General features: G+C 52.3%; 2 protein-coding genes across 3 annotated transcripts; both read left to right on the top strand.

Annotated features, from left to right (window-relative positions):
• Window positions 1–2,886: 2,886 nt before the first annotated feature.
• RAPSN (receptor associated protein of the synapse) lies at window positions 2,887–13,296 on the top strand. 2 transcript variants are annotated; one of them, XM_047878984.1, is made up of 8 exons: window positions 2,887–3,078; window positions 3,591–3,929; window positions 9,691–9,849; window positions 10,363–10,461; window positions 10,538–10,660; window positions 11,166–11,219; window positions 12,444–12,643; window positions 13,099–13,296. In XM_047878984.1, the coding sequence occupies exons 1-8, from the start codon at window positions 2,887–2,889 to the stop codon at window positions 13,169–13,171; spliced, it is 1,239 nt and encodes a 412-aa protein (XP_047734940.1). In that variant the 3' UTR covers window positions 13,172–13,296. The 2 variants fall into 2 exon arrangements, with proteins under 2 accessions (XP_047734940.1, XP_047734941.1); XM_047878985.1 differs by lacking the exons at window positions 10,538–10,660; window positions 11,166–11,219.
• A 1,211-nt stretch (window positions 13,297–14,507) lies between these two features.
• Window positions 14,508–20,877, top strand: PSMC3 (proteasome 26S subunit, ATPase 3). The gene is made up of 12 exons (XM_047824049.1): window positions 14,508–14,832; window positions 15,087–15,170; window positions 15,755–15,880; window positions 16,402–16,506; window positions 16,620–16,682; window positions 16,947–17,084; window positions 17,876–18,019; window positions 18,141–18,289; window positions 19,104–19,200; window positions 19,419–19,564; window positions 20,430–20,511; window positions 20,691–20,877. Exons 1-12 carry the CDS (start codon window positions 14,758–14,760, stop codon window positions 20,799–20,801), a joined length of 1,320 nt encoding a protein of 439 aa, XP_047680005.1. The 5' UTR covers window positions 14,508–14,757; the 3' UTR covers window positions 20,802–20,877.
• The last annotated feature ends 1,967 nt before the right edge of the window (window positions 20,878–22,844 follow it).

Raw genomic sequence — 22,844 nt, 5'->3', positions numbered from 1 at the left:
TCATGGTCTCATGGTTCATGAGTTCGAGCCCTGCCTGCATTGGGCTCTGTGCTGACAGTGTGGATCCTGCTTGGGATTTTCTCTCTCCCTCTCCCTGCCCCTCCCCTGCTTGTTCGTTCTCTCTCTCTCTCTCTCTCTCTCTCTCAAAACTAAATAGACTTTAAAAATAAAAAATAATAAAAATAATTTTTTAAAAAGACAGTAGATAGTGGTTGTGGGGTGTATTAATTTGCTCGGGCTGCCATAACAAAGTACCATAGACTGAGTGGCTTAAACAGTAGGAATTTATTTTCTAAAGTTCTAGAAGCCAGAAGTCAGAGATCAAGTGTTGAAAGGGTGGGTTCCTCCTGAGGCCTCTCTCCTTGACTTGTAAGATGGCTGTCTTTTTTCTATGTCCTCACTTGGTCTTACAATGTGTGTCTGTGTCCTGATCTCTCTCTTATGACACTAGTCATATTAGGTTAGGGCCCTCCCTAATGACTTCATTTTACCTCTTTAAAGATGGTGTCTATGGGGCGCCTGGGTGGCTCAGTTGGTAAGCGTCCGACTTCAGCTCAGGTCATGATCTCACGGTTTGTGAGTTCGAGCGCCGCATTGAGCTCTGTGCTGACAGCTCAGAGCACGTAGCCTGCTTCAGATTCTGTGTCTCCCTCTCTCTCTGCTCCTCCCCCACTCACACTCTGTCTCTCACTCAAAACTTAATAAACATTAAAAAAAATGGAAAAAAAAAGATGGTGTCTCTAAGTGCATCCCATCTAGGGGTAAGTCTTCAACATATGGATCAGGGAGGGCACCAATTCAGCCATAATGGGGGGGATAGAGTGACTTCTCATCAGTATGGGGCTTCTTCTTGACGTGGTAAAAATATTCTGGAATTAATGGTGATCAATGCACAAATTTGTGAATATACTAAAAACTCTGTTCATCCTGAAAGAAGGATCTTTGCTCTGGGGCAAGAAAGAGCCTGGTGTGCAGAGAAGAATGAGAAAAATCAGGGGAGACGAGCTGGTGGGATTGGCAGGGCCCTGTCACCTAGAGTGTCTCAATACTAGGACCCCCAATATTTCAAGCGTCTGCTCTCTATTTAAGACGTGCTGCTCTCCAAATAGATGTCTATATAAGACAGCTCTACATAAGGTGCTTGGGTGGCTCAGTTGGTTGAGCGTCTGACTCTTGGTTTCAGCTTGGGTCGTGATCTCAGGGTCCTTAGGTCAAGCCCTGTGTCAGGCCCCACACTGGGCACAGAGCCTGCTTGGGATTCTCTTTCTCCCTCTACTGCTTGTACTCTCTCTCTCTCTCTCTCTCTCTCTCTGAGAACCTACTGCTTTAAGTAAACTTATATTCAAAAATTTTTAGGGGCGCCTGGGTGGCTCAGTCGGTTAAGCGTCCAACTTCAGCTCAGGTCATGATCTCGTGGTTCATGGGTTTGAGCCCCGCATTGGGCTCTGTGCTGACAGCTCAGAGCCTGGAGCCTGTTTCGGATTCTGTGTCTCCCTCTCTCTCTGCCCCTCCCCAACTCGCGTTCTTCTGTCTCTGTCTCTCAAAAATAAATTTAAAAAATTTAAGAAAAAACATTAAACTTATATTCAAAATTTTTTTAATCTAAAAAAAAAGAAGGGCAGGTGGCTTGGGTGGCTCAGTTGGTTGAGTGTCTGACTCTTGGTTTCCTCTCAGGTCATGATCCCAGGGTCGTGGGATCGAACCCCACGTCAGGCTCTGTGCTGAGCATGAAGTCTGCTTAAGATTCTCTCTCTCTCTCTCTCTCTCTCTCTCTCTCTCTCTTTCTCCCTCTGCCCCTCTCCCCCCTTGCATGCTCTCTCTCTCTCGAAATAAAAAATAAAATAAATTTTAGAAAAGATGTTGCCCTTCTCCACAGTGTCTGGCACTAAAGCACATTATTAGGAACCTTTCCAAACTGGGAAGGGGATTGGAATTGGGACACTTTTTAAATGTTCAAGGGTCAACTCCTGTCCCTGGTGGGTAGTGTGCTATGGAGTAGGTGGACACAGCAGGGGTGACCTCTTGCTTTTCTACATCTTCTTCAACGCTGAGTTCTAATAATCCACCGAGGTAGGTAACGGTACTCTTGCCCAAAGTCACACGGCCCACACAGCTAATAAATGGCAGAATCAGCCTGGCTCCAGAGTCCACGCTGTTCCCCACTACCCTATGCTGCCTCCTAACAACCCTGTGAGTTAGGGTTTATTAGCCTATTATTATCCTCATCTGACACGAGGAAGCTGAGGCGCAGGGGTGAAGCACAAGGCTCGGGTCATACTGTGAGTAAGCACTCGGTGTTGGGGACAGTGTGGGCATGTGCGTGTGTAAGAGGCCTCGGTGCAGTGCCCGGAGAATCACAGAAACAAGTCCTGGGGGAGGGTGGGTCTAGGGGGAAGGTTGCGATGGGGAGGGGCAGGGCTCGGGGCTGCCCACCCGCCTCACTTCATCCCTGCTTCCTCAGCCCACCTCTGGAGGCAGCTCCTTGGCCAGGCTCCGGGGAGGGCCTGTCCTGCCAGGGGAGTTGGGGCCAGTTTCAGAGGTGCCGAAGAGACACCCACGGGGCTGCCCAGGGAGCAGGGTGCCTGCATCCCTGGGCAGCCAGCTCCCAGCTTGGGGTGGGTGCAGCAGAGGCCCGCGTGACATTGTGGCTGACATTCCTCAGCGGCCACGTGGCCCCAACTGGCAGGGACAGCTGCGATCAGGGGCCGCACCAGCTTTGTTCCCAGGGTGGCGCCCGCTCTCCATCCAGGCCCTGCTCGCCTCCTGCCTGGTGCTGCTTTCCTGCCCGTGGCTCCGTGGGCAGCCGGCACCGTGGTCCCCGCCATGAGTGCCTAGAAGCCCGCAGCCACCAGGATCTCTCTGTGTGCCGGGCAGGGCTCTGGAAGGATGGGGCAGGACCAGACGAAGCAGCAGATCGAGAAGGGGCTCCAGTTGTACCAGTCCAACCAGACAGAGAAGGCGCTGCACGTGTGGATGAAGGTGCTGGAGAAGAGCGCGGACCTCGTGGGGCGCTTCCGCGTGCTGGGCTGCCTGGTCACGGCGCACTCGGAGATGGGCCGCTACAAAGAGATGCTGAAGGTGGGCCTGGCTGGCTCCCCCCCCCCCCCCGCCCCAGCTCCCGACCCTCCCACCTCCTCAGACTCTCCTGCGTCCCGTGGGCTAGCAGCACGACCCCGTGGGGGGCTCTGAGTCCCATCTAGGGCCCTGTGGCCTTGAATTTGGGTGTCTGAAATGGAGACCGAACTTCTTAGCTTCAGAGTTCGGGGATCTCCAGGCCAGGTCTGAGAAGGCTCCAGCCTTCCCATTTGGGATTCCGAGTCGGAACCCCAGGGTACGTGGAGATCCAGGTTTGGGGCCGGGGGTGGGAGGCCCATGTAGCCTCGGGCCGAAAGGTGAAAGCTATGGATCTGAGTTTGGCTTCAGGGCTGACACTTCTCGCCTATGGCTGGGGAGCAGAGAACTCGTCTGAGGCTGGGCTGGGTCCGAGCCGGGGGCGCTGGGTCCTAGGCCTCGGCTGTGAGGCAGGGAAGAGGTTTGGGTCGGAGGCTCAGAGTCCAAGTGGAAGCCACCTGCCCCCACCCTCCTGGCAGTTCGCTGTGGTGCAGATCGACACCGCTCGGGAGCTGGAGGATGCTGACTTCCTTCTGGAGAGCTACCTGAACCTGGCACGCAGCAACGAGAAGCTGTGTGAGTTTCACAAGACCGTCTCCTACTGCAAGACCTGCCTCGGCCTGCCTGGCACCAGGGCAGGCGCCCAGCTCGGAGGCCAGGTCAGCCTGAGCATGGGCAATGCCTTTCTGGGCCTCAGCCTCTTCCAGAAGGCCCTGGAGAGCTTCGAGAAGGCCCTGCGCTATGCCCACAACAACGATGATGCCATGCTCGAGTGCCGTGTCTGCTGCAGCCTGGGCAGCTTCTATGCCCAGGTCAAGGTGGGCCTGGGCCCAGGGGGAGGGAGGGCGGTGGAGGGCTCTGGTCCCCTGACACCCTCGCACAAGCCCCGCTCTCCATTCAGGACCTCGCTGAGTCCTCCCACGTAGGAGAGTCTGAGAGGGACGGTAAAGACTCACCAGGAAGGGCAGAGACAGAATTCAAACCTTGGTCTGTCTGCCTTCCTGGGAAATGGGAGGCTCCTGTGTGAGGACAGGCCAGGAAGCCGCACTGCCGTGTGTTTTGCTGTGTGATCTTGGACACAGCACCTTTCCTCTCTGAACCTTGGTAGGTGCAGCTATAAAATGAGGGAGAATAGGGCCCACCCTCCAGCATGGTTATAAGAATTCATTCATCAAATATGTATTGCCGGGCTCTGTTGGCTTGGGATGCAAGCAGGGAAAACAACAACAAAGCCTCTGGCCTTGTAAAAGTTGCATTTTAGAAAACGACAAATAAACACCATCAGTAAGTCAATCATACAGCATGCTAGAAAGTGCTTAGGAGAGGGGCGCCTGGATGGCTCAGTCAGTTAAGCATCCGAACCTTGATTTCGGCTCAGGTCTTGATCTCTCAGTTTGTGGGCTGGAGCCCCACGTAGACTCCGTGCCGACAGTGCAGAGGCTGCTAGGGATTCTCTCTCTCTCTGTTTCTCTCTCTCAAAATGAATATGTAAACATTAAGAAGAAGAAGAAGAAGAAGAAGAAGAAGGGGAAGAAAGTGCTCAAGAGAAAGGAAAGAAGGAAAAGGGGGTGGGAAGTGCCAAGGATGGAGTGTTGCAGCTTCAAATAGGGTGATTGGAAGGCTTCATAGAGGTGGCATCAGCCTGGTGATTGGAAGCAGACGAGAGGGTGAGCCATGCAGAAATCTGGCAAAAGCATGAAAAAGGAGACAACAGCTAAAGCAAAACCCTGCTCTGGGCGGGGCAGGAAAGGGAAGTAGCTGGCATGTTCCAGGGCTGATGGAGGCCAGCATGACCGCAGCAGGTGTGTGAGAAGGAGGTAGGAGGTGGTGAGGTCCAAGAGGTAAGGAGGGGGGAGGGGAGAAGGCAGACTGCGAATGAACTGATGGGGGCAGTGAGCACAGGCTTCTTTCTGGTCCAGTGTCGGTTCTCCTGGGACCCCAAGGCATCCAGGCTGCTCTTGGCCCACGGGAGCGGGGGGGAGGGGGGCGTTGATGCCTGGCATACAGTAGATGCTTAATAAATCTGGGGGTAACTGGGTGTGTAAATGCTGATGAACTGGAGGTGGGGTGTGAGGAGATGAGAGTCAGCCAGGACAACACCAAGGATTTTGTTTTCGGCAACTAGGTGTATGAAGAATCCATTCAGGGCCACCTGGGTGGCGCAGTGGGTTAAGCATCAGACTCTTGATCTCAGATCAGGTCATGATCTTGTGGGTTAGTGGTTAGAGCCCCACATGGGGCTCTGCACTGATGGCCAGGGGCCTGCTTGGGATTCTGTCTCTCCTTCTCTCTGCCCCTCCCTGGCTTGTGCTCATGCTCTCTCTCTCTCAAAATAAATAAACTTAAAAAATTTTTTTTGAAGAATCTATTCAGTGAGATTTGATAGGATGGGAGAGGGACGAGGTGTCTTAAAACCTTTTTTATTACAAAGAAAATTAACCATATAGGAAAATAGAATACTATAATGAATCTGCATATACCCACTTAGATTTAACAATTATTAATATTTTGCCATAGTTGACTTACATATTTTAACTGAAGTGTTATGATATGAAATTAGAGATATCGTGGTATTTTACCCCAAAGTAGTTCAGTATGTATCCCTGAAAGAAAAAAAAAGACATTTTCTTATATAAGGACACTTTCTTACATAATCACAATTATAAATTTCTCTGCTTATGCTGAAAACACGCCTTTACCCTCAGCTTCTATAAATTGGAACACAAGTAAGAGGCACATGTGCAGCGGGAATTACGTCCCTTAAGTCTTTTCCAACAGAAAATTTCTCCCCTTTATTGTCTATGATTTAAAATGTTTAACAAAGTTTTATTTATTTTTGAGACGGGGGGGGAGGGGCAGAGAGAGAGAGAGAGAGAGAGCGAGACAGAATCTGAAGCAGGTTCCAAGCTGTCAGCACAGAGCACGATGCAGGGCTCGAACCCACGATTCGGGAGATCATGACCTGAGCTGAAGTCAGATGTTTAACCGACTGAGCCACCCAGGTGCCCCTTTATAATTTTTATCGAAGAAGGCATTCATTGCCCTGTAACACGTTTCATCTCACTGTCCCATTGCTTCCGCAAGGAGTCCTTTGACTTGGTTTTTTTCTCTCCTTTGCCCCCTGGGAACTGGAACTTAATGACTTGGGAAGAGTCAGGTCACAGCTTTTTGGTAAGAAGACTGTGTAAGCCCTGCTGCTCACCTCGTGTTGTATCAAATCCGATAGAGGGGGCGACAGCCTGATCCCTCTGTTCGAGGGGTCGCATTTCTCTTTTCGTGACCAGCAGGTGAGCTTGGGGTGTTGACACTGTGGCTCCCTGTGAATATTCAGTTCTGCAGTAACATTTTCCGTAACGGTTTTAGCATCCAGTGATGTTTGTTGCCTGAATCACTTCTCTTATTTCAACTGTAGTGAAATGGCGATTTCCAAGCTCTTACCATTCCTTCTATAATTGCTGCCCGGATTTCTCGGGAAGGACGAACTCTCCCCCTTCACGTGGGGCTAATTGGCTCCTCCGAAACACAGCTCCTACAGGGAAGGTGGAATAAGTACCTTCCTCTTTCCTTTCATTACCACTTTCGTAATAAGGAATCGTTGTCATAGCTGCCTTCAAGGATCAGATCACTTATTTGTTTTGCTTTCTTCTTTTGGAGTATCGTTATAAAATCCTGGATTTTAAAACAATATTCGATAGTCTTCAGTTAATTTCAATATTGTTCTTTGCAATGGTCAAATTATCTTTTTTTTTTAATTTTTTTTTTTTTTTTTTTTTTGAGACAGAGAGAGACAGAGTGTGAGCAGGGGAGGAGCTGAGGGGAGGGGGACGCAGAATCCCAAGCAGGCTCCAGGCTCTGAGCTGTCAGCACAGAGCCCGACGCGGGGCTCAAACTCACGGACTGTGAGATCATGACCTGAGCTGAAGTCGGACGCTTCACCGACTGAGCCACCCAGGCGCCCCTACAAGGGTCAAATTATCTTAACTTTAGTTACCAGAATTCCTTCACTATGGCTCCTGTGTCCTTTTGGCAAGACTTCATTTATTTATTTATTTATTTATTTATTTATTTATTTATTTATTTTTAAATTTTTTATTTATTTTTGAGAGAGAGGGAGAGACAGAGTGTGAGCAGGGGAGGGGCAGAGAGAGGGGGAGACACAGAATCCGAAGCAGGCTCCAGGCTCTGAGCTGTCCGCACAGAGCCCAACGCGGGGCTCGAACTCACAGACCGCGAGATCATGACCTGAGCCGAAGTCGGATGCTCAGCCGACTGAGCCACCCAGGTGCCCCAAGACTTCATTTAAACACTGAAAGTGTTCTTGTTTTCTGGAAGAATAAGCTGTCTCAGGCTCATTTTGTATATTTGCTGCCCCAGACCTGGAATTAGCCATTTCTCTGGGCTGTTTTTAGTGGGAAATTGTATTAAAGACCAAACGTGGGTTCTCAAGGTGCTCATTGCAACTGGGTTGTCATGGCTTCTAAATCTTTTTAGTTGCCAAGACAACTGAAGTTTATGCTAATATTTGCAATTCAAATCTAATGTTTCAGGATTTTCCGTAATTTATTTTCTTTTCTCTTAGGCTGAAAGTGTTGACTTTTAGCAACATAATTACGTATTTTAGCACACAAAATACACAAAGTACTTTCAAAAGACAATACCAATATTACTTAAAATAAAAAGACAACTGAAAGATGTTTAAGATTTCTTTGCTGTTTGGGGCGCCTGGGTGGCTGAGTCGGTTAAGCATCCGACTTCAGTTCAGGTCATGTTCTCGCAGTCCATGAGTTTGAGCCCCGCGTCGGGCTCTGCTGACAGCTGGGAGCCTGAGGCCTGTTTCAGATTCTGCGTCTTCTCTCTCTCTGACCCTCCCCCGTTCATGCTCCGTCTCTCTATGTCTCAAAAATAAATAAAAACATTAAAAAAATTAAAAAATAAATAAAAGATTCCTTTGCTATTCTTTTGTCTTTATCATACATTCTACTACGGATGAACTGTCCAACTACATATATACCAAGGTCATCTGAAATAATTTTTTCTGTGTGGTTATGTTAATATAATACATTATAATGTAATAATATATTATAGAATTATATATAATATTATATTGCAGTATCATTATAATAATAGTATAATTAAACATTATAATTAATTAGAATATTAGTATGATGATACGCAATTAGGGTCAGTTATTTAAATTTTCTTTTTCCTTTTCTTTCTTTTTTTTTTTTTAAGAGAGAGAATGTGAGTGAGGGAGAGGGGTAGAGGGAGAGAGAGAGGAAATCTTAAGCAGGCTCCACGTTAAGCACAGAACCCGATGTGGGGCTCAAACCCACGATCCTAGGATCATGACCTGAGTCGAAATCAGGAGTCCAACGCCCAACTGACTGAACCACCCAGTTGCCCCCTTTAGGATTTAAAAAAAAAATTAAAAAAAATTGAAGCTATAAAACATTTACATGGCTTCAAATTAAAAAGTATCTAACAAGGGGCACTTGGCTGGCTCAGTTGGTGGAGCATGTGACTCTTGACCTTGGGGTCCTGAGTTCCAGACCCATGTTGCGTAAAGATTACTTAACTAAATAAAACTAAAAAGTATGTAACAAAATTTGTGAGGAACTGGTTTTTATTGGGGTTATCGAGAATTCTCTTTCAGTCATATTAACTGGGAGATGCTTGTTAGATATTAAGCGAGAGATCACGCAGATTTTCTATGAGAAAGAACAGAGCAATGGGGCTGTAGCTGAAGGGGGACATGAGGTCAAAAGAAGGTTGTTTGATTTTGATTTATTTTCTCTAATGAGGTAAGAAACACCAGAATGCGTTTGTACACCGATGGGCATGATCGAGTTGAAAGAGACGGGGGATTTGTTCCAGAGCTCCATGGAGGGACTGACATCTGTGGGAGCTGGGAACCCTCCTCCACGGTGGCAGGAGGGAGGCAGAGAGTGGTCGATCTCGTGGATTAGGTGGAGAAGGTGGAGAGGGGAGAGTCCTTTTTGACTTTCTTCTGTTTTCCCTGAGGACATTGGCATCACCTCCTGATTTGGAGGTTGGAGGAGCAAGAAAGGACAAGGGAGTGATTTCTTTGCCTCAGTGGTCTGTTCTTCAGAGCAGACTGCGCTGGCAATCGGTCACTGAGCCTTTGGTGAGCACCTGCTCTGGGTACCAGGGGGCAGATGCTAGGGGTGGGGTGTCTGGTACTCTCCGTGCCACATGTCTCTGAAGCTAAGGGGCCCCACTGGGACCCAGTGAGGAGAATGAATACCTTCTCATTCATTCCTTCACTCAACAATAGTCATGATGTGTCTACTAAGTGCCAAGAACTGTGCTAGGCTCTTGGGATCCATCAGCAAATCAGATGAAAGTTCACGGAGCCCACACATTTGCACTGGCTGTTCCCCCTGCTGGGATCACTCTATCCCTGGATTCTCAAAGGAATGACTGACCGCTGGTGGGGCCTGTGGGTACCCCTGATTCCTGGAGAAGCCAGACCCTGGAGCCCTTGACTTAGAGGCAGCTCCTGCCATTCAGTGTGTCCCATCTTGTCCCACCTCCTCTCTGTGTCCCCCCCCCCCGCAGGACTACGAGAAAGCCCTGTTCTTCCCCTGCAAGGCCGCAGAGCTCGTTAACGACTACGGCAAAGGCTGGAGCCTCAAGTACCGGGCCATGAGCCAGTACCACATGGCCGTGGCGTATCGCCTGCTGGGCCACCTGGGCAGCGCCATGGAGTGTTGTGAGGTGGGGCAGGAGGGAAGGGCGGCAGGTGGAGGGTGGTGGTGTGGGCCAGGGTGTCCTCCTTCCACATCAGCCCACTGAGGGCCCCAAGATCTGCCCTTGGCCTGACTTCTGTAAGAGCCCCTGAAGGATGTGTTTATTCCACCATCCCCAAACCTCACTCCCTTCCAGGCCCTTCCCTCTGCCCACCCCATACACACCCTCTGTGGGACACTTTAAGTAGGAAGAGAGCCAGTCTCTGGAGGTCCACTGACCTGGGTTCAAATCCTAGCATTGCCACTTGCTAGCCGGGTGGCCTTGATCAAATCACTTCTGCTCTCTAAGCCTCAGTGTTCACTGCCCTGGGTGTCGCGAGGCCTCCGTGGTTCAGCGCGCGGGGCCTCAGCACGGCGCTAGGTGTACTGGGCTCTGAGGATGTTGACGATCCCTGGCCACCCTTGTCAGCGGGGCCCACTGAGCGATGACACCCCAGTGGTGGGCAGATGAGCAGGCCTGAGTGACCAGCCTCCCTCACAGGAGTCTATGAAGATTGCACTGCAGCATGGGGACCGGCCACTACAGGCACTCTGCCTGCTCTGCTTTGCTGACATCCACCGGAGCCGCGGGGACCTGGAGGTGAGGTCACTGGAGAGCGGAGGGAGGGGTTGTAGGCCTGGCCCAGTCCGACTCCAGCCTCCACCTGGCTGTGCAGACAGCCTTCCCCAGGTACGACTCCGCCATGAGCATCATGACTGAGATTGGAAACCGCCTGGGGCAGGTGCAGGTGCTGCTGGGTGTGGCCAAATGCTGGATAGCCAGGAAGGCACTGGACAAGGTGAGGTCGATCTCCTTCCTACCGTTCCCGGCTTTCCCCACTGCCCCTATTGGGAGCTGATGGGTCACCCAGAAATCTGTGGGGCTGGTTCTGGGCAGGACTCTTTCGGACACTTTGTCTGACGTCAGCCTCACCCGAATCCCATGAGGTGGGTACATTCCAAGTCATTTTCCCAACTCAGAGAAGGCCCATGAGGTGCCCAGACCCACAGCTAGTAAAGGGCCAGAACTGGGTTTGAATTCAGGATGCCTTAACTGCTTTCGTGATTTCACGACACCCAAAGAGACAGAAATGTTCTTCCTATTCTGTATCTGAGTAAACTGAGGCAGCAGGTGACTTGCCCATAGAGCTCTGTGACTGTGCTCCAGCCTCCTTCTGCTATCTGCACACACAGGGCAGCTGCCCAGCTCCCTCCCCAGGCCCACCCCTCCCTAGCCCTCCCTTTCCTGTGAGCCAGGGCCTCTGTCAGACAGCTCTGCCTGCGGCCCTGGCCCGTGTCTTCCAGGCTCTGGATGCCATCGAGAAAGCCCAGGACCTGGCCGAGGAAGTGGGGAACAAGGTCAGACCTGATTCTGTCTTCTGGGTCTGGAGTCAAGAGCCCAAGGTGGGATCTTGGGTGTGTGGGGAGGGCTGTCCTGAGAGCCCACACACGCCCTGAGCCCTTCTGGATCTCCAGGAGTTGCCCCCACCCGTTCCCAGACCCTGGCTGTTTCTCTTCCACACAGAGAGCACTTTAGAGGGCAAGGCAAGAATTCCATAGCTCAGAGGAGATCAGAAGTCCTCAGAGCTTGATGGGCATTAAAACCCCTAACAGTGGGCCCCCCACCCACTGAGAACTGGGCACACACAGGTTCTTCTGGGTATTGATCCCAGTCATCACTATCTCCCTGCAAGTTGGGTACTGCAAGCCCCATTTTACAGCTGAAGAAAGTGAGGCTCAGAGAGGTGCTCCAGGTCCCACACTTGGGACCTGGTCAGTTTTGTTTTTTTTTTAATGTTTTCTGTATTTTGAGAGGGCACGAGCAGGGGAGGGGCAGAGAGAGAAGGGGACAGATGATCCGAAGTGGGCTCTGTGTTATCAGCACAGTGTGAGGCTTGAACTCACGAATTGTGAGATCATGACCTGAGCAGAAGTCGGACGCTCAACCGACTGAGCCCCCAGGTGCCCCGGGACCTGGTCTGTCTTAACTCCAAAGCCCATGTTCCTTCCATAGTGCATGTGGCCTCTAAAATTTAATAACTGTATCCAAACCTTTAAATGTTGAAAATAGACTCAGTGTTCCTGCAAGTCTTCTAGAAGATGTGAAATCCTCTGGGATCCGGTGTACATCCCAACTAAAATGCCAAATATCTTTGGTTTTGGCTAGATTATACCCAGTTTTACCCACATATCTCAGGTTGGCCAGAAATGCTGATGAGGTGGTGTATATATTTAATTAACAAAAACAGGACAGCAAATCAATTATTACAGAGTCCTTGCGGCAGATTTTGTCAATAAAATGCTTCAAAAACATTGGATTCCCAGCTAGTTCTAGGGGTGAGGACCACCTACTTCATCCACCTGCTCATTCTGCATGAGGGGAAACAAAGGCCCAGGGAGGGCAAGACGTTTTTTCCTAGGCCCATCAGGAAGGCCAGAACGCAGCCAGGACCGGACCCTGTGGGCCCTGACTGCCTGGTGGTCCCTCGGGGACAGCTTCTGGGGCTGGACAAGGAGGGAGGCTCTCCAGTAGTGACTTGGTCTTGTCCCCTACACCCACCCTCCCGTCCCTGCCGGCCCCAGCTGAGCCAACTCAAGCTGCACTGCCTGAGCGAGAGCATCTATCGCAGCAAGGGGCTGCAGAGGGAGCTGCGTGCGCATGTAGTGCGCTTCCATGAGTGCGTGGAGGAGACGGAGCTCTACTGCGGCCTGTGCGGCGAGTCCATAGGCGAGAGGAACAGCCGGCTGCAGGCCCTGCCCTGCTCCCACATCTTCCATCTCAGGTGAGGGCTCCTGGCCGGTGGGCAGGGGGCACCCAGGGTCCCTTTGGGGTACGCTAGGGCCCCAGCTGGCCTAACCACGATAGTGACACTGAACATAGTGCTTTCTGCATTCCAAGCCTGTTCTAAGTGCTTCCCCTGTATTAACTCAGTGAATCCTCCCAGCAGCCCTTTGAGGTGGCCATTATCCTCCCCAAAAAGAATTCAGAGAGGCCTCTCAAAGGCCATGAGATTCAGACACCCAGGGCTACACAGGTACCGGCCTCCATGCCGATCTCCTGATTCCTGGCCTTCTGGAAGGCTCAGGACAGAGTGCCAGGGGCAAGCAGGATCCAGGGGGCCCTACCCTCTGCTTAGACACCTTCCCAGCTCCTACAGAGGGGAGGGGAGGAGAGAGAGCCCAGGCTCAGGACGGAAGCATGGGTTCAGTGAGTGGACAGAGCCCTTCGCGTCCCCAGGTGCCTGCAGAACAATGGGACACGCAGCTGCCCCAACTGCCGCCGCTCATCCATGAAGCCTGGCTTTGTGTGAATCCCACCAGCAGTCTCGGGCTTCTGCCTCACTTCCCCATGCTCCTTCTCCACCACCGTGCGGGGGTCCCCTGACTGGCCATGCCTTGGACCCTCTTTACTCCTGGGGCAGCTGCCGGGGCCTCCTCCAACCTCAGTCAGGGCCCAGGGCCTGCCCACTGTTGCTCGTCCAGGTTCAGCTGCCCTCCCTGACTCTTTGTACTTTGCTCTTTATAGAAAAATAAACTGTTTGTACTTGACCCCAGCGATTCTGACTCTTTGTGGGTGTGCTGTGGCCAGCACAGACAGGACAGCTTCTTCTTCTCCAACTGGTCTTCTTGACTCCTGTCAGGCAACTCTGACAAGTGTGAATTTGGGGTCAGCAGCCCCTGTGCTGACACTGACTCACCGAACAACCTTGAGCAAGTCATGTAGCCTCTATGATCGTCCACACATTTATCTAAAGTGGAGAATGATAGGGGTGCCTGGCTGGCTCAGTCGATGGAGCCAGCAACTCTTGATCTCCGGGTTGTGAGTTCAGGCCCCACGTAGAGCTTACTTAACAAAATAAAGTTGAGAATGATAAGCCAATCTGTCCTCGGGGCAGAGCTGTTGAGAGGATGGAAGAAATGCTGTTATTTGCAGAGGTGGCTTGCCAGCCTGAGCAAGCAGCTGCAAATGCTGTTATTTAAAGAAATTTCTGCCTTCAACTGCTTCCAAGAAAACCATTACACAGATTCTCACTGTATAGGGGTTACTTGTGATGGTTTGACTTAAAATACACGCTTACATGAAGTACACTTTAGCGGTGCCCTGGGTCTCACCTCATGGTTATAAGCAGAGATCCTCCACAGCAAGGGACCCAGCTACAACAAATGGGTCTCATAAGATCCAGAGGTCTGCCCTACTCCTTGAAATGACAAGAGACGATTACAGACGTTGAGTCATAATGTTTTTAATTGTGGAGACTGTTGTCAATTGAGCTCTTTCCACGTGGGCAGTTCTGTGGCACCTGCTCAGAAAAGCAGCAGCGATTTCTCTTTAAAACTGATTAATGATTCTCTCAGGTGACCCTGGGCATGCCCTTTTCTTGGCTCGTTGCACACGGCTAGCCTATGTTGTCTATGGTTTGGGAGGCAGAGCCATCGCGCGAATCCCCTAATTCCTAGCTGCGCCAGATTCTGAGGTCAAGTCACCCCTTCGAACGTGCCCTTTCAATTACCGGCCAGATTAACACTACATTTCCCAGACACCCTGCAGGCTCCTTTCATTGCTCCCTCCCCTTCCGGTTTTATATCCAGGCCCCGCCCATTGCGCGCGCCGACCAATAGCGCACCCACCTCTCGCTCCTGGTTTAAACAGGACGAGGGCGGTAACGTTTCTGGAGCAGTAGGGGGAGTGAGGGGCGCGTCCTGCGGCCCGGGTTTTGTCTTTTGAATCGGAGTAGCAGATTCGCTGTGGCCGTGGAGGACGGACCTAATTCAGTTAAGAGTCAGGACTTGGGGAGAGAGGCCCGCCACTAGTCAGAAGCAGGCCTTCAGAAAGAAAGTATTAATCTCTCGCCGCAGTTCCTGTCCAGTCCGATCTTCGGTCTTCTCCTTTCAGAACATGAATCTGCTGCCGGAACTGGAGAGTCCAGTGACTCGGCAGGAGAAGATGGCTACCGTGTGGGATGAAGCTGAGGTGCGCGCTGGGAGGGTTGGGGCTCCCGGAGCTGGGGCCGGCGGGAAGACGCCCTTGGCGGGAGGGTAGGAAGTGGCTGGGGGAGTCAATATCTAGCCTGGTCCTGGGGTCAGGGCCGCTTGGGATGTGGGCCAGCGTCTCGACTCCTTCATTCTGGTTTTCTAGGCTGGGAAGCTGAAGCTGTGAGTGGGCTCGGAGGACGCGGAATCCTTGCCCTGAGTTTAAAAAACAAATTTTTTTTTTTTTTTTAACAGCAAGATGGAATCGGGGAGGAGGTGCTCAAGATGTCCACAGAAGAGATTATCCAGCGCACACGGCTGCTGGACAGTGAGATCAAGGTGGGCTCACAGCCCCAGGGGCAGCGAGGCCCCCCCCCCCGCAGGGCAGACCCTAGAGATCCCAGCAGCTTCTTTCACTTTGTTCTCGGCCGCCTTGCCAGGAAGACTTCGGGCCCGCGGATCAAGAAAGAAGAACTAAGCCTTAGAAGGGACTCGAAGAGGTTCAGGGTGGTGGGAGGGCAGGTCTGACAGGAGGAATCATCAGAATGCTCTTTCCAACGAGGTCTTTATTCCTCTTGAGAATCTTTCTCTTAGGAAGTCCCCATTTTACAGACGAGGAAACAGGTTTCTATTGTGGTGAAGTACCCAGCCCTTAATTAGCAGCAGAAGCTAAAACCTGTATTTGCTTGATTCAGAGCCCTGCTCTTTTTCCTCTGCTACAACTGCCTCAGGAAGTTTCCACACTGGCCTGTTTTGACCTCTGCTGGATGTGGACACAGTCAGGTTCACCTTTCAGAGAGCCTTAGAGCTGACTGGATGGGTGCGGGAGGTCCCCTTGGGCAGCCTGGGCTTCACCAGTTACAGGGTTCCAGGGATAAGCTGAGCCACAGCTGAACATTTGCTTCCACTTGCCCTCATCCCAGATCATGAAGAGTGAAGTATTGCGAGTTACCCATGAACTCCAGGCCATGAAGGACAAGATCAAAGAGAACAGTGAGAAAATCAAAGTGAACAAGACCCTGCCGTACCTTGTCTCCAACGTCATCGAGGTGTGTGTGTATGTGGAGGGGAAGAGAAAGGGTTAGCGGGGCTTGGAGGCAGGCAGCCTGCGATGGTGCCGTTGGAGAAAAAGTGGGTGAAAGTTTTGAGGCCTAACTTGCATGTTAGAGCTGTACCTCGTGAGGCCCCCTCCCTAGTGTGCACTTCCGGGGCTCTACACACACACACACACACACACACACACACACACGTGTGTGTGTGTGTGTGTATGATACGTATATATGATATATATATCATATATATAATATATGATATATATATCATATATATATAACCTGAAAAGGCCTCAGAAGCCTCACATGTATCCTCTTTACTAGGGGGTAGAGAGCTGTGTGCAGAGAAACAGAACCTAAACAGATCTTACCAGTCCCCTGGCTTATCAGCCACACCTTTGCTGGGCTTGTGGCTAGTCTCAGGAGTGGGGTGGATTGTCTTGGCCCCAGAAGCACTGGGCTTTGGGGAGTTCAAAGGCTGAGCAGGGCCTCTTGACCTGAGTTTTTTCCCTTCCTAGCTTCTAGATGTTGATCCCAATGACCAAGAGGAGGATGGTGCCAATATTGACCTGGATTCCCAGAGGAAGGGTAAATGTGCAGTGATAAAAACCTCCACCCGACAGGTGAGGCCAGCTCAATGCTAGGAGAACTGAGGAGGGTGAGGAGTGGATGTGGGACAGGACTAGGGAGTGCTCTTGAGGGCAGTAACAGACTGCACCTGGAATTTTTCATACAGACATACTTCCTGCCTGTGATTGGGTTGGTGGATGCTGAAAAGCTAAAGCCCGGAGACTTGGTGGTGAGTGGTGTCCCTGAGCCCAGGCAGGACTTTTCCAGTGAGGTTTCTCCCACTGGCTAGCTGAGCCTCTGCCCCAGGCCCAGTTCAGTGTTGGCCCTAAATCTCAGCAGAACAGCCCAGAGAGTCCGAGCTTATCTGCTTGCTCTTCAGTTCTTGTCTTTCCTAGTCCTGTTTTTTCTTTTCACTCTACAGACACCTATCACCCAGCCAGTTAGTTAGGCCTTGAGCTGGGACAAATGTGAAGGCTTTGTGCTCTGTCCCTAGGGTGTGAACAAAGACTCCTATCTGATCCTGGAGACCCTGCCTACGGAGTATGACTCACGGGTGAAGGCCATGGAGGTGGATGAGAGGCCCACAGAACAATACAGTGACATTGGGGGCCTGGACAAACAGATTCAGGAGGTGAGGGAGGCACCGGCTGCCACTAGTAGCCTCGCCAGCCTTTTGTTTTTCTGATTCATTGATCAGAGCACTTAGTGCCAGTGTGCCTCCTATCTTCCATCCTACGGTGGTAAGAGGGTGCCCTATGACAGTTTAGGAGGCTGAGGTCCAGAGAGATTAAATGACTTGTCGAGGGCCACGGGAAGGTTAGGGCCAGAGCCAGGACTGGAACTCAGGCTCCTGGTTCTTGTCCCAGTGCCTTTCTACCATATCCTGCTATTTCTGGAGCGACCATAGCCAGCCCTGGTGGGAGTGAGCATTCTGCATCTATTTTTTTTTTTTTTTCAACGTTTATTTATTTTTGGGACAGAGAGAGACAGAGCATGAACGGGGGAGGGGCAGAGAGAGAGGGAGACACAGAATCGGAAACAGGCTCCAGGCTCTGAGCCATCAGCCCAGAGCCCGACGCGGGGCTCGAACCCACGGACCGCGAGATCGTGACCTGGCTGAAGTCGGACACTTAACTGACTGCGCCACCCAGGCGCCCCTGCATCTATTTTTTTAAGTTAATTTATATATATATAAAAACTTGAACTCACAAACCATGAGATCATGACCTGATCTCAAGAGTTGGCCACTGAGCTGAGCCACCCAGGCACCCTGATTCTGCATCCTTTTGATGCAGGGAAGAAGAGAGCAATGTCTCTGAATAGGAGGAGTAGGAGGGTTGCAGGTTGGGGTTGAAGTCATTAAGTGTTAGGCTCGGAGCCCTCAGGGCTTCACTCTCCTCACCCAGGACTTCTTCCTGGCAGCTGGTGGAGGCCATTGTCCTGCCAATGAACCACAAGGAGAAGTTTGAGAACTTGGGGATCCAGCCTCCAAAAGGGGTGTTGATGTATGGACCTCCAGGTACGGGGAAGACCCTGCTGGCCCGGGCCTGTGCTGCACAGACCAAGGTGAGTGCTTTGGGAGGGATGAGGAAGAAAGGGGCAGAAGCTAAAGCGTTACCAAAGGGACTCAAGAGGGACCTCTCTTGGTGCCTTTGGCCTGATATGGATCACCGTGCCGCCTCATCAGGCTACCTTCCTGAAGCTGGCTGGCCCACAGCTGGTGCAGATGTTCATTGGGGATGGTGCCAAGCTGGTCCGCGATGCCTTTGCCCTGGCTAAGGAGAAAGCTCCATCCATTATCTTCATTGATGAGCTGGATGCCATCGGCACTAAGCGGTAGGGGGATGCTGAGTGCCTCCAAGGAGATTGTTCTAAATCCTGTTTCCCTTGCTGTCCCATTCTTCCCCTGGAGCAGTGGCAGCTCTCCTCTCGTGGTTTTGCTTCCTGAATTCTCTTCTAACTGGCTTCCCTGCTGCTTTTCTCCTGACCATCTATTCTCCTCACGGCTGCCAGCATGGTCCTTTCGTACCTGCTTGCTTCACTCCCATGCACCCCATCCCTCACACAAACATCTTACTTAAAATCCTCCATGGGCCCTGCATTGCTCCTTGGGATAAATGCTGGACTTAACCAGTCCCCTGTGTGGCTGTCCCTGCTCCTCTCCACCTCATCCTGGACCTGCCTCCACCCCCACCTCTTCACAGCATCCTTCGGGTTTATAGGCCTGCTCCAGCTCTGTGCTGAGAGAGATTTTGCACTTACTGTTCCCTCTGTGGAATGTACTTTTCCCCTGGTGTGTTTTCAGCTGAGGGATACTTCCTCAACGATGCCTGCCTGGGTTTTCCCTTATGCTCCAAGTCTGGATCCCATATTTCTGAGCTATAAGCCCAGTTTGCAGTGGCACATTCATTGGTGGATAGCCCAGGCAGTGGCTAGTTTTGCTCACTGTTTTATTCTCAGCCTGGCTGATCCTAGGAGCCTCTCCAGTGTCTGACACCTTCCTTGTACCAGTCCTGGGCTGGGGGCCCCCAGTTGAGTGAGACCTTTCTCTGTCCTGGATGGTTGGGTTAGGCTTCCAGTGGGTGGAGGAAGGGAAGGCTCTCCTCGAGTTGTGGCCTCACCAGTGTCTCGGGTCTCTTGTGTGCCCCAGCTTTGACAGTGAGAAGGCTGGAGACCGGGAGGTACAGAGGACAATGTTGGAGCTTCTGAACCAACTGGACGGGTTCCAGCCCAACACTCAAGTAAAGGTGGGTATTGTCATCATGGATGGAAGAAAACAGGGTTTAGAGGGCAGGGGACCTTCGCAGTCACATAGCTAGTGCAGCTAGAGTTAGAATTGAGATTTAACACACTTGATGTGTGATCTGGACCCTGGGCTATCTCTCTGCCTGTCATGGCCTTGAGTGTTGTCTGTCTGGGAGCCCCATCTTCCTCAGTTCAAGTTGATGCTTCTCCTCTTGCTTAGGTAATTGCAGCCACCAACAGGGTGGACATCTTGGACCCCGCACTTCTCCGCTCAGGCCGTCTGGACCGAAAGATTGAATTTCCGATGCCCAACGAGGAGGCCCGGGCCAGAATCATGCAGATCCACTCCCGCAAGATGAACGTCAGGTGAGCAAGGGCATGAGCAAGGCGCTGAGACCTGAGGGGAGCAACAGAGCGGTCTCTGTGGCCTTCGTACAGTGTGCCCAGGTCTCTACCTGCCCCTTCTCCCCTCCCTGTTCACACACAACTATTCCACGTGCTGGCTTCCATTTCTCCCCGGAAGCCTGAGATAGAATCTTGCTGGGGTCCAGGCCCTGATTCTGGGTGCTCTGCTCCTTACAGTCACTCTGCCTCCTCCTCCCCCATGATCTGAAGGTGCACAGGCTTGAGGCCCTCCCGTTTCCTTGACTCCCCCGCCCCAGCAGACGAGCACAGCTCAGAATAGCTTGAGCACAGCACAGAGTAGCTCAAGGGAATTCAGCCAGGGGCCAGATGGACTTGGATTTAGATCTGTGTGACCTCTAGTAGGTGCTACAATCTGTCTAAGCCTGAGTTTTCCTCTCTCGTACTTGGGGGTAATGGCACTGCCATTCACTTCCTGCCATTCACTTCCTGGCACCTGAGACTGAAAAAGGCTGTGCTGATGCAGGGCTGACGCTACTGGAAAGAGAGGGAGATGACCATCCTTTGTCTCTACAACCTCTTGCTCCCCTGCCGCAGTCTGAATCAGTCCCTGGAATCTCAGGGACTGAGAAATCTCAGATTTCTAGAAAGCTAGACCCCCAGAAATAACCTGGTCTCTGCTTTGACCTACCCTCTTTCCTCCTGTATCTTGTACTGAGAGGAGAACAAGGCATATTGGGGAAGGGACTTGTCGACGTCACCAGGCGAGTGGGCCTTGCTGCCTGATGGGGAGTGTGGGAGGACATCTCCCACCCCTCGCCATAAGTAACTCAGTCCTGTGGAATCTCTCCTCCACCCCCACACCCAGTCCTGACGTGAACTATGAGGAGCTGGCCCGCTGTACGGATGACTTCAATGGGGCCCAGTGCAAGGCCGTGTGTGTGGAGGCGGTGAGTGCTGGGGTGCGGGAGTGGGTTACTTTGAGCCTTCTTGCCCCCTTCCCTGAACAGGATGGGGCATTTGACTGGTGGAGACCGCTGGGGGGAAGAGGCTCAGAGGGCTGAGGCCTCTCAGAGCCGGGCCAGGGGTGTGGGAAGGCACCCTTAGAGCCTATGTGTCCTGGGTGCAGGGCATGATCGCGCTGCGCAGGGGCGCCACAGAGCTCACCCACGAGGACTACATGGAGGGCATCCTGGAGGTGCAGGCCAAGAAGAAAGCCAACCTGCAGTACTACGCCTAGGGGGCTGCCTGCCGCACCTGCTCCCTGGTCTCACGCTCGTTACAGTTCATAATAAAGGAAGGCTTCAGGTCCCGGGCACCTGTCTGTTTTCCCTTCCCGGGCTCTGGGTGGAACGGTGGAGCGTGTGCTCGAGGCTCCTTCCCCACGTGCTGCTGCCTGGAAACCCGAGACCGCCGTGGGCCTCACACCAGTTGTGAGGCAAGGCCCTCCGGGAAGGATAGCCTCGTGCTACACCTGCTGCGTGGGGTCTTCTGGCCCCCCCACCCCCCACTGTGTCCCTCCAGATCCTGTTCCCATTCCCTGCCCCACCTGTCAGCTCTAGAGGTTGGTGCCTTGCAGCTCCAGGACAAAGGTCCTGAACAGAAGCCAGCCTTTCCCCTTTTTCATTTTTTACATTTTGGTGCTCTCATCCCTACTCCCAGGTAAAGCCAGGCTCTAGGTGTTTCTCCTTGAAAGTCCTCCCCTGCTTCCTGGCCCCTGAGCCTCCTGTTCCTCCACATGTTCCCATTAGCTCTTTTGGCCCATTTTTCTCTTGCTGAAAAATGAACCTTGAGCAAGAGCAGTGAGAGTCCTTCTAGACCTAACCTCTGGTTCTGGTGTATTCTCCCCCAGTCCTCAGTTCTGCCGTCAGCCCCACTCCCCATCAGGCTCCTGTCCTGTTTCCTTTAGGATCTCGTTCGTCCTCTCCTGTTCACTCACCTTCCAGCTCCCCCACATCGTAGCTGGCCTGGTGTGGTTCGCTGAGGGCTTGTTTTGGGTCCCGTGCCGAGGTCTTGTGCATGGTTTGATGCAGTTATCTTAGCATCCACCAATGGGATAGTCCCCTTTCATAGATGTGTTTACGCACCTGGGCCAGGGTTGCTCTTAGGTGGTAGCATAGCTGGGATTGGAACCCAGGACAGCAAAGCCCTTCTTTCCGCTCTGCTCTTAGCAGTTTTGCTGGGCCCCAGAATGCCTTTCCGAATAAGAGCCCCTCGGAACTCTTGTCAGCTCTTGCCCTCTAGCAAAAGCCCCTACATGCACCTTTTTCCTGTACTCTCCCCTGGTGGGGGTTGGGGGAGGCCTACCACAGTGGGCTACTGACTGAGCTGGCCTATCTGAAGGGCTTGGCTTCCTGCTAGCTTCCTCACCCTGGCATCCCAAGGCTTCCACACTGCCTTCTAGAGTGCTGATGCTCCCAGTGGCAATCCCCTTGACTTCTACCTCCGGCCTGAGGTGCTCCCAGTACAGCCTCTGAGAGCTTCTGGTTTCTGTCCCGTCCTGGATTTGGCCACTTGGCTTCTGCACTCTCTGTCCCTTCTAGCCAGTCACGGCATTCACCCTGTGGCACTGTAGTGAACCCACAGGCACCCCCTCCCACCCCACCTGCGTCTTCATCTATAAATGAGGCCCAGCTGCCCCTCTGGGCAGGCTGAGTGCAGTGATTGAATGTGCACCTGCCACCCGCAGGTAGGAGCCCCAGTGCTGCCGAGGAGAGGACGGGGGCTGGTCAAACAGCTCTGGATTCGCTTCCAGGCCTGGGCTCCCCAGGCCCTGGATGTGTCACAGCCAGGTGGGGCAGCTCCCTTTTTGCTGACAGAGCTACTGGGTCAGAGCCAGGCACTCCCGGCTGAGGTTGCCACGAATTTGGGCTTCCCAGCCCCCGTACTGGACTCCACGATGGTCCAGGCACCACTGCTCTCAGCCAACGGGCTACTGGAGGTTGTCCTGCTTGGTGTGGAGAGGAGAGGGGACTCCATTTCCCCTCTTCTTTCTTGGGCTAGCACTGAGGGGAAGGAGCACCCCCCCGGTGCCTGATGCTGTCCTTACATTCAGACATTCAGAGGAAGTGAGGATGTGTGGTTTCGAGTAAGGATCCCCTAGTTTTTCTTTTCTAATTCCATGGAAGCAAAGCTGGAGGTGACTGTGCGGATGGACCTCCCTTTAGTTAATTTGCTCAAGGAACAGGCCAGGGAAAAGCCCCTAGCTCTGTAAAACGAGGACAGCCACCCTTGGGGATGACGTTGGCTACAATGGCATAGTGCCAGGCTTATAGTGTTGGGA

Source organism: Prionailurus viverrinus, chromosome D1, assembly GCF_022837055.1.
Source record: "Prionailurus viverrinus isolate Anna chromosome D1, UM_Priviv_1.0, whole genome shotgun sequence".
Lineage (NCBI taxonomy): Eukaryota > Metazoa > Chordata > Mammalia > Carnivora > Felidae > Prionailurus > Prionailurus viverrinus.
The sequence above is the reverse complement of the archived record's forward strand: the minus strand, read 5'-3'. Positions and strand labels throughout refer to the sequence as shown.

Coding starts and splice junctions, on each gene's coding strand:
- PSMC3 (XM_047824049.1), top strand. CDS start 14,758: ATGAATCTGCTGCCGGAACTGGAGAGTCCAGTGACTCGGCAGGAGAAG. Junction 14,833..15,086: donor CCGTGTGGGATGAAGCTGAG/GTGCGCGCTGGG, acceptor TTTTTTTAACAG/CAAGATGGAATCGGGGAGGA. Junction 20,512..20,690: donor AGGCCGTGTGTGTGGAGGCG/GTGAGTGCTGGG, acceptor TCCTGGGTGCAG/GGCATGATCGCGCTGCGCAG.
- RAPSN (XM_047878984.1), top strand. CDS start 2,887: ATGGGGCAGGACCAGACGAAGCAGCAGATCGAGAAGGGGCTCCAGTTG. Junction 10,462..10,537: donor GGAGCCGCGGGGACCTGGAG/GTGAGGTCACTG, acceptor CTGGCTGTGCAG/ACAGCCTTCCCCAGGTACGA. Junction 11,220..12,443: donor CCGAGGAAGTGGGGAACAAG/GTCAGACCTGAT, acceptor TGCCGGCCCCAG/CTGAGCCAACTCAAGCTGCA.